Source organism: Felis catus, chromosome A2 (genome assembly GCF_018350175.1).
Source record: "Felis catus isolate Fca126 chromosome A2, F.catus_Fca126_mat1.0, whole genome shotgun sequence".
NCBI classification, from domain to species: Eukaryota; Metazoa; Chordata; class Mammalia; order Carnivora; family Felidae; genus Felis; species Felis catus.
Window position 1 is genome coordinate 53467130 of NC_058369.1, and position 13791 is coordinate 53480920.

At 38.9% G+C, this 13791-nt stretch overlaps 1 protein-coding gene across 5 annotated transcripts in view; it reads left to right on the forward strand.

Moving 5' to 3' along the window:
- The window catches only part of PPARG (peroxisome proliferator activated receptor gamma), a 135472-nt gene that overhangs the window by 104959 nt on the left and 16722 nt on the right, over positions 1-13791 (forward strand). For all 5 annotated transcript variants that reach the window (XM_006928991.4, XM_011280216.3, XM_019825091.3 and 2 more), the window contains 2 exons: positions 3207-3406; positions 12577-13027. In XM_006928991.4, the coding sequence (XP_006929053.1) occupies positions 3207-3406; positions 12577-13027 (651 nt within the window). The remainder of the gene's footprint in view (positions 1-3206; positions 3407-12576; positions 13028-13791) is intronic.

The following is a 13791-nucleotide window of genomic DNA, read 5'->3' on the forward strand; positions in this document are numbered from 1 at the left end:
CCTAGATGTGTAAACTTCAGTGTATATTTATACTTGATTACCTGTAAAAAATTAACCAGAGCCTAGAACAATGTTGCGCACACAGTAGATAGTCAGTAATTATTCATTGTGTAAAGAGATGGCACTGTGCACTCTGTTACATAAAGGGCCACAGATTGTTGGGGATTCCAGCCACTCTGTTTTGTTAGAGAATTTGGGTTGTCTCCACGCTTTACACCAAACCTCTTCTCCCTTCAATATGCCATAATTCTTAGCCCATCCCCCCTCCCACAACCCCTCCCGTAACCCTGTTTGTTCTCCGTATTTATGAGTCTCTTCTGTTTTGTCCCTCTCCCTGTTTTTATATTATTTTTGTTTCTCTTCCCTTATGTTCATCTGTTTTGTCTCTTAAAGTCCTCATATGAGAGAAGTCATATGATTTTTGTCTTCCTCTGAGTAATTTCACTTAGCATAATACCCTCCAGTTCCATCCACGTAGTTGCAAATGGCAATATTTCATTCTTTTGATTGTTGAGTAATACTCCATTGTGTATATATATGTACCACATCTTCTTTATCCATTCATCCATCGATGGACATTTGAGCTCTTTCCATACTTTGGCTATTGTCGACAGTGCTGCTATAAACATGGGGGTGCATGTGCCCCTTCGAAACAGCACACCTGTATCCCTTGGATAAATGCCTAGTAGTGCAATTGCTGGGTCGTAGAGTAGTTCTATTTTTAGTTTTTTGAGGAACCTCCATACTGTTTTCCAGAGTGGCTGCACCAGCTTGCATTCCCAACAAACTTCCTGTTTTTAAACTTGATACTTTAAAGTTTAATTCATCAAGCATTTTTTTGTATACCTACCATGTGTATTGCACCCAGGAGCAAAGATGAGAAAACTCATTACCCATAGATTCTAGTAGAATAACCAACATAAACCAATATAGAAGTACAGTATTAGTTTGCTACCTGAGCTAATATATGAATGCAACAGCAGCCCATTATTTGAGAAGCTTTTCCTAAACTGTCCGAAACCTCAGGTTTTTTATACACTCCTCATTGGGAGGAGGGATGGCGTATCAACACCATTTTCCATGGAAGATACATAATTTTAGAAGTTATCGAGTGATTCTAATATGCCCTGCCTCCCCTTGGTTCAATACTTTTCAACTGAGAACGAACTGCTGATAAAAACAGTAATAAATATAGTACAGGGAAGCAAATGATGGGACTGGCTTCACAGAAAAGGATTTTGAAAGGAATCTGCTATCTGGTTCTCAGGGGTTTGTGGGGTTTTTTCCTGTTTTATTTCAGTATATATTACACAAAGACTTAGCATGTGCTGGACATTATACTGAGTGCAGAGGATATGATACTGAGCAAGATTCCTGCCTTCATGGAGATTACATAAGGGAGACAAGAAAACATTGTAGATAATTACTGTGATCAGTGCTGAGAAAGAGAATACAATAAGTAATGAGATCATATCTTGTGGGACCTAAACAATCTGGGGCAGAAGGGTGGGGGACTGTGATAAGAATGTGAGCAACCATTCATGGCCCATCCCTGTGGAACTATAAAAAGAATGGGGAAGAGTGAGTAGATAGACAAGATTTTTGACCAAAAAGTGGTGATTGTTTTAAGATTTCTGTTTGAAGAGGTCATGGGCAGAGGATAGATTTACCAAATGGATATAGGCTAATTTAATTTAAAAGCATCCTAACTGAGAGTTAAGATTCTCTTCCCCTCTAAGTCAGAGACCACAAAGGAGCCAACTCCACCCCCCACCCCCAAACACAATACCTGTATTAGTTAGTGATAGAGCTTATATAGGGTCAACTGAAGTGAATATGAATTTGAGACTCAGGGGTACACAGCAGTCTCTCCTCTAGCCAGTTGTAAATGAAATTCACTAAGTATTCAGATGGAAATGTGTTTATGGTAGAATGCTACCTTTAGCATAATAACATATAGCAGGGAAGCATCCATTTATTCATTCTTGCATTCAGCAACCACCCACAGAGCACAACTAAGTGCTAGAGATATAAATGAATATGACAGTCTGGGCCCTCAAGGGGAAATGGTCACAAAAACACACAACTGTGCCACCACATGGGAAGTGTAAGAGTAGAGCTACACACAGGGTAATATTGGCTGTGATATCCAGATGTCCTTATTATGGGAAAATGTAGAGAGTCCAAAGTGGGGCCCAAAGGTAGCATTATTCAAAATATTTTGCAGATCGTATTGGTGGGGGAGGGGAGAACCATCTGAGTTGAAAGAGGTACAAACATGATTTTTCCCCCAACCTAGGCCTTACTAACCTCTGTTAAATGTTCCTCTTTGCCTTTCTTTCTTTAGTTTTCTTCTTCTTTACACTTCCTCACCCCACAGGAAGCCAAATGTTAAGTAAGGAAACGGTCTTTTTGACAAACATCATTAAGTGGTAATCCTAGAGAGTCAGGGGAATGATTATGGCTTCTCTCTACTAAATGTAAAAGGTCTAATAACATGAAAGAAAGCACCATCCGTATTTCTTTATAACATGGGCAAAATAAATCATACAGACTCTGTGAGAACAGAGCCTCTGTCTGTACAACTTTGAATTCTGCACAGTTCCTTCCTTCAATTTGTGAAAGAATTTGTGATCCTTTTAGGGCCTGACTGTATATTAAGGGCTGGGGATACAAAAATGATTAAGACACTGTCCGTGGCCTTCAGGATAGTGTTCTAGAGTGAGATAAATAGACCTATAAAATCAAAAAGCACAGTTTCGAAATCGTTGTCATTGAAGTATGTACCAAAGGCTATTGGAGTACAGGCAAATAAATAATAAATTCTGCTTGAAGAAGTCAAGAAAAGCCTCACAAAGAAGGTGACATTTGAATTGGATCTTGAGGGATCAGTAGGAGCTGGTCCTTAGTTATTTCATGTGTAAGTAAATATACTTTAATTTCTTTGCTACACTTTCAGATTCTTTCACCTTCCTAGCAAGATCATGGATTAATTTTATTTTAATTAAAGAACTGAACAATTTAATTCTTACCGACAGCCTATGCTATTGCCATGAAATAAAAAACGTGAACAAAGTTAGAGATAGAAAAACAAGACCTTGAGATTGGCAGAGAGAAGGAGGGGCTTTCTATGGTCTGGGCACTAGGACCAGGGGAGAGCAGCAGTAATTCAGTGATGTATCCTTGTCATTTCTCTCCCTCTATAGCCATCAGGTTTGGGCGGATGCCACAGGCGGAGAAAGAGAAGCTGTTGGCAGAGATCTCCAGTGATATCGACCAGCTGAATCCAGAGTCGGCAGATCTCCGGGCCCTGGCAAAACATTTGTATGACTCATACATAAAGTCCTTCCCGCTGACCAAAGCAAAGGCGAGGGCGATCTTGACAGGAAAGACAACAGACAAATCAGTTAGTTCTCTTCTGCTGTCTACGTTGGGGTGGCTGGGTTCGTTGTTGTTGTTGTTGTTGTTTTGTCCTTGAGAAAATAATTCACCCTGTTACACACACATATACAGTCAATGTTCAGCTGTTGGCTGTTACATGTTGCTGGCTGTGTCTGAAACACAGGAAAAGAAATGTTTTCAGATAGGATAAGTAAAACTTATTTTGAAAAGGGAAAAAGTCCTTCAAATTCTCCTAACAAATTCTTTGAGAATAGTAAAAAGCCTGAATAACTGAATAACTGGCCACAACTATATCCATCCCAGCAGCCCTGCTTTCTCTGGGAATGGCCTGCCCTAGGCTTGGAAAAGGTATTCAGTCCCATTATTTTACAATTCAGGAGAACTGCTAGAGTCACTTCTTACAAAGTTCCATGTGGGGGCATAAAAATACATCTAAGTATTTTTCCCTGTAGCTCTGTTGATTGTTCCTGGGCAGCTAGAGGCTGTATCCTCTTATTACGTATGTGAGTTTTATCTTCTGTGAGGCTCTGAGCTGCCTGGGCTACTCCTCCCGTAGATTCCAAACATCTGCAGGCTCTTTGATTACCACTGTTTGGAAAACCCAGAATAGGCTATAATTGTTACTAAGTCAGATGTTCCAAAGCAGAACTCTTCCTTGATAGGAAGCTGAGAAAGCAACATGGAACTGTATTAAAACAAAACACAGCTACACCGGAATTTCAGTTCTGCCATCAGCTTGCAACGTGGACCTGGGTCACATCTCCGTACCTGTTTTCACAGGCAGGGGTCTGCCTTTGATTGTAATATCTGCAGCAGGTTCCTAGGGTTGTAAGAAGCGCAGAACATATTCAGAAGACACCATCCCAGCCCTTGAAAGCCCTTTTGTGCCATCATTTATTTTCAAATGAATACCTCCAGGAGAGGCATGCAGTTACTTTATAGATATGTGTAACTTAGTCCCCCACTCAGTTATATTTCGGGGAAAATATTCATTAGCCTTTAATGTATTTTGATGACTATCTCACGATGTGTTTTTTTTTCCTTTTAGCTGTAAACCATTAGAGTAGTTATCAGCTAATAGAAAAAGAAAACTCCAGCGGGATATTGCTGTGTAAAGAGCCAAATGGTCTTTGGACACTGAAGGACAATGAGTTTCCTGACTGCAGGAGAGTCACTGATACCTTAGCAGTATGGTCCAGTTCTCCACAATTAAAAACAATTCTTACACATTCATTATGCTCAAGACACATAACCATCCTAGAGCTCCTATTATTATTCCCTCTTTAAAGATGAGGAGACTGGAGTGCAGAGAGGTTGGACATTTTGTCCTGAGATCACGCAGTTAGCACACAGCAGAACCAGGCCTATGATGCAGGCCTCGTTGCTTCTACCTCAGTGCATTCTGAGCATGATACCCCCTCTTGGAAGCTACTTCCCCATTGGCTAGAAATGAGCCAAATTGACAAATGCACTTGGAAAGCTTCACCTTGGGAAAATATGCTGGCTTATGATTTGTTTTTATCACTTTTTAGAATGACAATAATCTTTTACGTTGTCCTGCTATCCCAATATATTCATGGCCAGGAAATTTTTCTCTTTTACTCTTTTGTTCCTCCCAAATAATAGCAGCTAGGACAACTGTCTCACATACAGGCTGGACTACAGACTATAGGTCATAGTAAAGCTGAGTCTGTGTATTCATTAATGAAAAAAATCGGGGCACAGCAAAACAAAAGCAAGTGAAGACCTCTTTGTAGCTGATGTGACTATGGAAAATCAGTTTTGTTCGTTTGAAGGGAGAGAAATTAAAGGAGAACTGGTGACATGGCTAGAAATAGTTAACCGTGTAAGGCACATTTTTAGCAGTTTGCTGAGAGCCAGTGTGGGATAGGGACCTGGAGGCTGGGAGGCCGGGAGCTGGGAAGGGAGCTGGACAGGGAAAGAACCCTAAAGCAAACTGTTTACTCCACACTTTTGCCTTGGGCCATTTTTTTTCCAGGAACTGCTTTCTCACCTTCTCTTTATCTCCCACTCCAGACCTGCTATCCATGCTGGAAATCCCATCAATTTAATAATAGTACCTGGAAGATAGGAGGAAGGCATTTAAAAAAAAAAAAAAAAATCCCCCAAGTAGGCAAGAATTTAAATGTACACTACCAGTGATTGGTATACTCTTCCCTGTCACTGAAAGGCAGAGAGCCCAGTCCACTGTAAATCACTTTAAAACCTCACGCCAATTGGCGATTTGGCTCTAAATCTTTGAGTTAAAAATAAGATAATTGTAGACTCTTTATGGGATAACCGAGTATTAAGGATTTTAAGAGAAAGGGCCGCAAAATGCTTGATTATGGGCTTCTCAAGTTCAGAGGCCAAATGTTTGTCATTTTTTCCCCTATAGTAACTAACACTGTGCTTTGCCCATAACAGTTACTCAGAATGTATTTGCTTAATTGAATTAAAAACTCTTGCCTGTGCCCCTTTGAAATTCTGGACTTTGAACAGAGAGCCTCTCACTCGCCCAATATTTGCTAACAAACCTGGACATCATTAATGGTCTAGATAGAGGCAGAATTGCCTCTTGTTAGGGTCTGGAAAAGGAAAGAGAAACTGGGCCAAATTAAAATAATCCAGTCCCTGATTACACAAAACTGAAATAGAATTGTTTGGCTCTCTCTTTTCTCCTTATCTTGCAAAATCAAATTAAGCATTAGTGGAAAGAAATAGTTCAGAGAGGAATATGGGAGAGAAAAGAAAATCCAAAATGTGATTTCCAATGAGACTAGATATTTGTTCTTTATCTTACGTGGTCATGTTATTTATTTGATAGCATCTCTCTCAGGGGTGTTATGTTATCTCTTGGCCAGGACTTATGAAAGTTGAGATTTGCATTGATAGAAAGAGTCATGCAGAAGTATGGACTCCTGAGAGGGTAGGGGATGTGGAAAAGTGGCCATGGCTGGTGCAGTAGAACAGCTTGGGTCTCATTATACACCCTGCTTGAGACTGATGTCATTAGCGTTGGTTAGGCCAAGCCTGGGGGAGGCTGTTCAGCATAAAGGACGGCCTGTTACCCAAAACCTTTGGAAAAGGAAATGACTTTATTGAAGAGGCCATTCTTTAAATTTGTCTTACTGCTCAAGTTAACCATTGCCTATTCCATCTCATTTTGGGATACTGGCTAATCTCTCCTCTCAGGACCTGTACCAGCATATGCCTCTAGGCCAACCAGGGCTTTTCCCTTCTCAATTAAACTTCTGTCTCCTGTATCTTATTTCCTGGTGCTACTTGGACCTTTCAAAACAGATAAATGAGCAGATAAATTAAATGCTCTGCTTCCCTCCCATGTTTCTTAACTTTAACATCCTATCTTTGGGATATGATACTCCTCTAATTTTCATTGTCTTGCCTAAAAGAATAATGCTTGGGAATTTAGGCTCAGGGCCAGATGGGATATGGAATCACTGGATATGGATAACTGGAGAAGAAATTTCAATAGCAGTAAGCCTTTTAGCCACCCTCAAATGGGAATGGCATTGACTCTTCTCACAATCTCTTTCCCTTTCTGTGGCTTGTGCCAGCCCAGCAGCGTCTTTTAAGAGATCCCACTGAACTCTGAAAAACATGAATATAGAACCAGGGTGCCTGTTCCATGACGACAATTTGAGAACTGAATGGACTTTGGAAGTTCCCAGTGTTTGAATATTACCCTGATGTGCCGAACACACTGGGTGTATCATTGTCACATGATCCCATGTTTGTTGATGAAAATAAACAGAGAATGGTTTTCAAAAACCATTTTCAGTGCCATGGTTTGTCATAAAACAATAAATAGAAAAACCCTTGGTGCGCCTGCCAACTTTTCATCCCATATCTGAGAGATGATGAGGCCCTGGCTGCACTCTATCTGCAAACAAGGAATTAAACTTATTTGTTCTATATTGGACTTTGGGTCGCAAAGCATCACATTGCTTATGATGGGTACGTGTAGAGTCACTGTTTTTATAATTATGAGAGCAAACTGTGCCATCATAAAAATGGTTTTTCTAAATAGTGTGTGAAATATGAAACTACCAAATAAAAACAATATGGAAACGTCACCTTTTGTGAAAACAATTCTGTACCCATTCAAATTTTCCTATTCTAAAATTTACAATGGCCGTCAAATTTAGTAACTCAAGCTGTTGGGAAGATATCTCTTCTTTTAAATCCTACACTTACAGCTAAACAAAGTGTGGTCTCTTTCTCCTTCATCTATGGAAAAGCCTGAGGGAGATGGAATTTGCTCCCTTGAGAAGAAAGATACCAGACAAACCGTCAGAGAAATGAGACTTAGGAGCCCCGGTATAAATAAAGAACAGGATAGTAGTGCTGATTTGTTTTGATGGCTGATGAAGAAATTGGGCTCCTGGGATCATTAGTCCATATATTAATGTTAGTAAAATAAATTCCTTTACTGCCAGGACTGTCATGAATAGCTAAAGATAGATCTGAACCAATAGTGTTCTTTCAGACAATAAATAAGTAGCATATAGTTAAGAGCATGTGGATTTTTTTTTTTTAATGACTAGATTCATTTGACCAACACCCTTGTTTGCCAGCTGAGTAACACTTTGGCTGGCAATAGATGGCTTTTTAAGAGCTATGGTTATGTGCTAGTTCATTAGAGTGTGAATAATTCTTCCCATTAAGTTTTTATTTGTCTTCAATCTCTAAACCACGCAGGAAAACAGAATTACATTTGCGAGATTTTTCAAACTTAACTTCAGTCACATCCAGCACTAAACTAGCACTTCTAGGACATATAGTTCAAAAGTCCCTGCCTCCAAGACCCCACCATAGAAGAGCTTCTAAAAACCCCAAATTCCTCCAGAATAGTCATTTTATTTAAAAAAGAAAAAGTGGGGAAGTCATGTAGAAAGCAGCAGAAAGGGAAAAGAACTAATCATGAGTCAGGAGATCCAGTTCCATTTCAAAGTTTGTTGTAAATAGTTATTTGACTTTGGAAAGTCTCTTGGCTTCATTCAACTTACTCATACCTCGTCAAAGAATGATGATGTAGGTGATTTTTGAAGACCCCTTTGGTTCTATAAATCCCATGGTTCTCAACAAGAGGAAACTAGAAACAGGCAAAACCAAAAAGACATTGAAGAAACCCAACCAATGAGTTTTGATTCACATTCACCCACTATAGCTAATCCAGAAGAACCAGGTATCTCTAAATGGGTGAAAGCTAGTCAGAAGTATAAAAAAGGAAGAAGGAAACAAAATGAAGAAAATAGGCCCCAACAATGCAATTTTTCTTCCTTGAGCCTTTGCTCTAAGCTATCATGAAAACTAAGGATATCAGAAGAGATTCATGAGATGAGGCACACATTTTTTCAGGCCAGTTTTAACTCTGACGTGTTCACCAAGTGATGGTTTGTGAGAGGGTAGAGTTGTCTCTTACACTAATTATAGTCTCCAAAATTGGAGCAATCACCAGAACAATCTTTGCTTTGGTTGACTCTCATTTATCTCCTTTAGCTTGCTATTTTAGTACTCAAAAAGAGCTGTAAACTTAGAGCATTCATTCATGCATAATCCCTTTCATAACTTGTATATTAAAATGCTGATGTTATGGACTGCTAAGGAACACTATTGTGCCACTTCTCCAGTCAAAAAAGTAAACTTTTATTACTCTACTTTGTTTTCATTATTAAGCCAGCTTCCTCCATGATCTTTGTGTTACACATTAGAGGCATGCAAGAGGTCTGTAGCTAAATATAATTATATTTATCTATATAACACAGTACCTTTAATCCCATCCTGACTTTGATATGGAGAGCCATTTTTGAAAATCAGAATATATAAAATCAATTACATTTGATGTATCTCTCTAAAGAAAGCTGATTTCCTCTTACAGAAACTGTTTTTGCTTCCCCTAGAAAAACACTGTGTTGACGTGCAGTTTTCTTCATGTCAGTCTCACCTTTTTCTGGTCTGCCCAATATTTGAGAATTACAAGCATCACTACGGCCAGAGGCAGATTCACTTTATATAAATTAATGAAGCTTAACCTTCAGGGCTTCTCTTTTGTACAGAGCCCCTTCCAATGTTCTGAGAAGGGCGCGAACAATTTTGCTCTTATAATTTGTATTATTGAACCTAACGGTTGTTATTAAATGGACCCAATGATTGAGTGCATTTCAGGCCCCACAAAACCTGGATCTGTCCCTGATAATGTCCTAGATGTAATTAAACATTCTTTCCTGTTAAGGAGAGGTGCTTATCTGGCCATTTGATACAATGTCTGAAGATAAATACATCCTTAGCTCCAAACTAGAGACGTAAAATCATTAAGACCAAATTTGAGGATGATATGGTTCCTCTTATAACAGCAGATCATCAGATGATACCATACAAGCTAATAGAACTTAGATGGCTTCCCTTTGATGTGTAGAAAACACAGAAATATGGAAGTGAAGTCCTTTTTATGTAGAACATTTTACCAGAAGTGCAATATTAAATTAATAACCCAAGATAAGTTACACAAGCCAAATTCCACCTGGTTTTAAGGTCAGCTCTCTGTAAATCAGGTGAGTCACTATCTTTTCACTGTTTCGAGGTAAGGAGGTCCAGGGTGAAATGTGCAACTGTTTGCAGGCTAAGAACCGGTGAATTGGTAGCAAAGAAAGGCAGGTCTCCAGGCAGACCATGTCTGGTGATCCCTCTTGCAGTTTGACAGATTTACATGGAGGCCGAAAGTGCCTGTGCAGACTTAAAAAATGCGATGAAAACAGCATAATCTTGGAAAAACAAAAAAATCCACTGGTATTCATTTGCATGTCAATATCCAGAATTCTCTACCAGTTCATCACTTTTCAAATGCTGAAGGGATTTTAAAAAAAACAACAGAATGGTTTGGCATGATGGTGGGGGCTGCTGATTCCTTTCTCTGTCCTTGAGTGTTTACTGCCAGGAAATCCTGACCAACATCGATTGCCAAGGGGTTAAAGTCACATTGTTGTTAAATTGGGAGAGAAAATTAGCAGGATTTTGTGCCCTATGTTCAACTATCACAGAGTTTCAAAAACAGGAACCTGGGGCTTTATATGAGGGGACAGGGGAAGTCAAGGGGAAGAGTCACAGGGTGATTTATCAGGGCATAGTTCCAGATAAATTGCTTACATGGAGGTGGAAGAATTTCATGCATACATTCTGTGCCAAGAAGCCAAATGGTTGAGCAGAAGCTCATCCAGAAGTTGCAGTGGGCAGTTCTGGGTACAGTCTTTCCAATGTGAAGAGAGGATGATTTACATTCATGTTATTTTGTACTTCTATATATACAGGTAGACTTTTCAAGTATCCATACCATCAGATTCCCATGGCAGTAACGAAAACCAGTATTTCATTAACATAAGTTTATAATATGCTACAAAACTCCTAGAGGACAGAAACCACTAGGTTCTATAAAAACAAGTCTTTCTCATGATTAGAATCTGACATTCTGGGGGAACTCAGCACATTTTAACTGATGTGACTGATTATCTGCTCTTTTTTTTCCCCCTCTCTCATTAATATCAATCCTGAAATAGAAAAAAAGAAAAAAAAATACCAGCAGAGTGTCCAAAAACATAGTAAGCATTATTTGCTCCTAATTTAGTTGAAGAATTAGAGCCAACAAGCAAACCTATTCTTGAGTCCACACATCTGCCCTACTTTGGGGTTGGCTAAACAATACAATTGAAGTGAAGTTTTTGGTTAGAAAAGTAAGAATTTCTGGAATAACTCCAGTGAATGGTGTTGAAATAATATGCAAGTTTGGAAATCTACTCAACATCTAAGAATCCTTAGTGTTATTTCCTTCAATGTAGAATAGACTTAATGGTGAAAATCAAAGACTTGTGTAGAGATTAACAATCTCCAAACCAGTGGGTCTTAAAGGTGGCTCCTTCTGCCACTCATTCTGTTGCTTCCTCTTGCCCATCAGGAGGGAATTCTGAGCATCTCTGCTTAAGAGAAATGTCATGTTCAGTGTGCATGCATATACATGCACACTCACACAAATCCACATATACACCGCACACACAGCTTCTGAGAAATGCAACTAGAATATCTTCAAGAGAAGAAATGGAAATACCCAGCTTAATCCAACCCCCTCAGTTGGGAAATTTGAGCCTAGGAAAGATAAAGTACTTTCCTAAAGTCACATAGTTAACCACAGAATCCAAGCTATAAGCCAAATACCCTCAACTCTTTTTCCAGTGTTTTCGAGTATACGCTTATTTGAATGGGATTGAGGCTTAACTTCTATAGTTCAGTATTTCCAATGTATGTAAAATGCTGCCCCTTCTCAATCAGATTAGCCGGAGGATTTCACAATGACCATAACCCTTTGGTCAGTTCTATACAAAGAAATGAAAGAGAAAGATCACTTAATGACTAACAACTTGCTTTTGAAGGCAGCCTATTGCAAACTTGAATAGACTGATCCATGTGTTTTATTGATTATTTGACCTTTAAGGACAGATATTTTGAAAAATAAGTTCAAAACCCTTTTTTAATTTTGCCACTTTATGCAGCACTTACCCACAGGCTTTAAACATCTGGCTGTTTCTAAAACAGATTGCTTCCAGAGCATTAAGAAAAGAAATAGACATTTTCTTGGCTTGGTATTTCTCATCTGCTTTCAGACTGATTTCTTTTTAGTTATAAGTATATTTTACATGCACACTGCATTTCATTTGAGATCTGAGTAGATTTAATCTAAAACTGCAAGATTACTTTATGTTCAAGTGGATGTATTCAACCCTGAGTTGCCGAAATGATTTGTTTTTTATTGAAAGAAGGTTAAAAACACATTCTATTGAAAGCCAAAATAAACAACGCATTTTGTATGATTTTAAAAGTCAGCAACAAAGACTCTCCAAACAACAAAATTGGAACTCTTAGCCAGTCATAGGTAAACTGTTGCAGTATAAGCTGAAAGAAAAAAAGACCAAGCTTGGTAAAATATGTTTGGATCCAGAAGACAATTAGGAGGAATAATCAAGAGTTAAGAGTATTTTCTCATAAAGTATTTTTGACCTTAAAGATTCTAATTAACAAAGCAAATGTGTATAAAGAAACTGGTAAGGTTGTTCACCCTAAATTAGAAATCTCCAACTCAACTACCTTTTCTCCCTTTTTTTGCAGCCATTTGTTATCTATGACATGAATTCCTTAATGATGGGAGAAGATAAAATCAAGTTCAAACACATCACCCCCTTGCAAGAGCAGAGCAAAGAAGTGGCCATTCGCATCTTTCAGGGGTGTCAGTTCCGCTCAGTGGAAGCTGTGCAGGAGATCACAGAGTATGCCAAAAGTATCCCTGGTTTTGTAAACCTTGACTTGAATGACCAAGTAACTCTCCTAAAATATGGTGTCCATGAGATCATTTACACGATGCTGGCCTCCTTGATGAATAAAGATGGGGTTCTCATATCAGAGGGCCAAGGATTCATGACAAGGGAGTTTCTAAAGAGCCTGAGAAAACCCTTTGGTGACTTTATGGAGCCCAAGTTTGAGTTTGCTGTGAAGTTCAATGCACTGGAATTAGATGACAGCGACTTGGCAATATTTATAGCCGTCATTATTCTCAGTGGAGGTAAGATTCATCTTCTTATCTTCTGTGAAAGGGGGTGGGATTGTGGTGGGATGGCTGAAAGAATTTTGACTTCCCTTAGCATTCGTCCTTTCCTCTGTACTTACTGCATTTTGCTACAGAAAATGCCAATGATCTAATGCCATGAGAGCATCACTACACAGGTAAAATAGCAGGAAAGAATATCACAACTTTGCAGTTTAAAGGCTGTCAGCAACCCAGGCTTTTTTTTTTTTTTTCCTTCATAATATTTTTTCAAGTCCAATCCAAACATGGAAAACAAATGCCCTGCCCTTCCCTTCTCTCCAGAAGTCCAATATATTCTTCATTTCATTTAAGTAATGACATGTACAACTTTGCTTCAGTCAGTGCTCACTTGGCATAGAGAAAGCACAACTAACTGGTTTGGGGCAGATTTTGTTTCTGCCCTACCATCAGGAAGATATTACTTTGAATTGCATTCCTAATATCAGGAATCAAGGAATATTTATCTACTGACTTCTGCCCACTCTCTCAGGAAATCTACCTGATTTCCAGAAATCTTCTCTGATGGCTTCCCTGAAAGTTTCTTTGTGAGATGGTTAGTTGTGATTAAGAATACAACCTGAACCAAAGAGCACACAGAGAAATAAATTGAGTTATTTAGCAGTTCATTGTAATTTTGTCCTTGTAAGTACATGATCTAACTAACCAACTCCAAAAGCCAGATTTTCTACTAAATGCTACTTTCATTGGCTTCTCCACACATTTCCAGCTTAAGTAGAAGA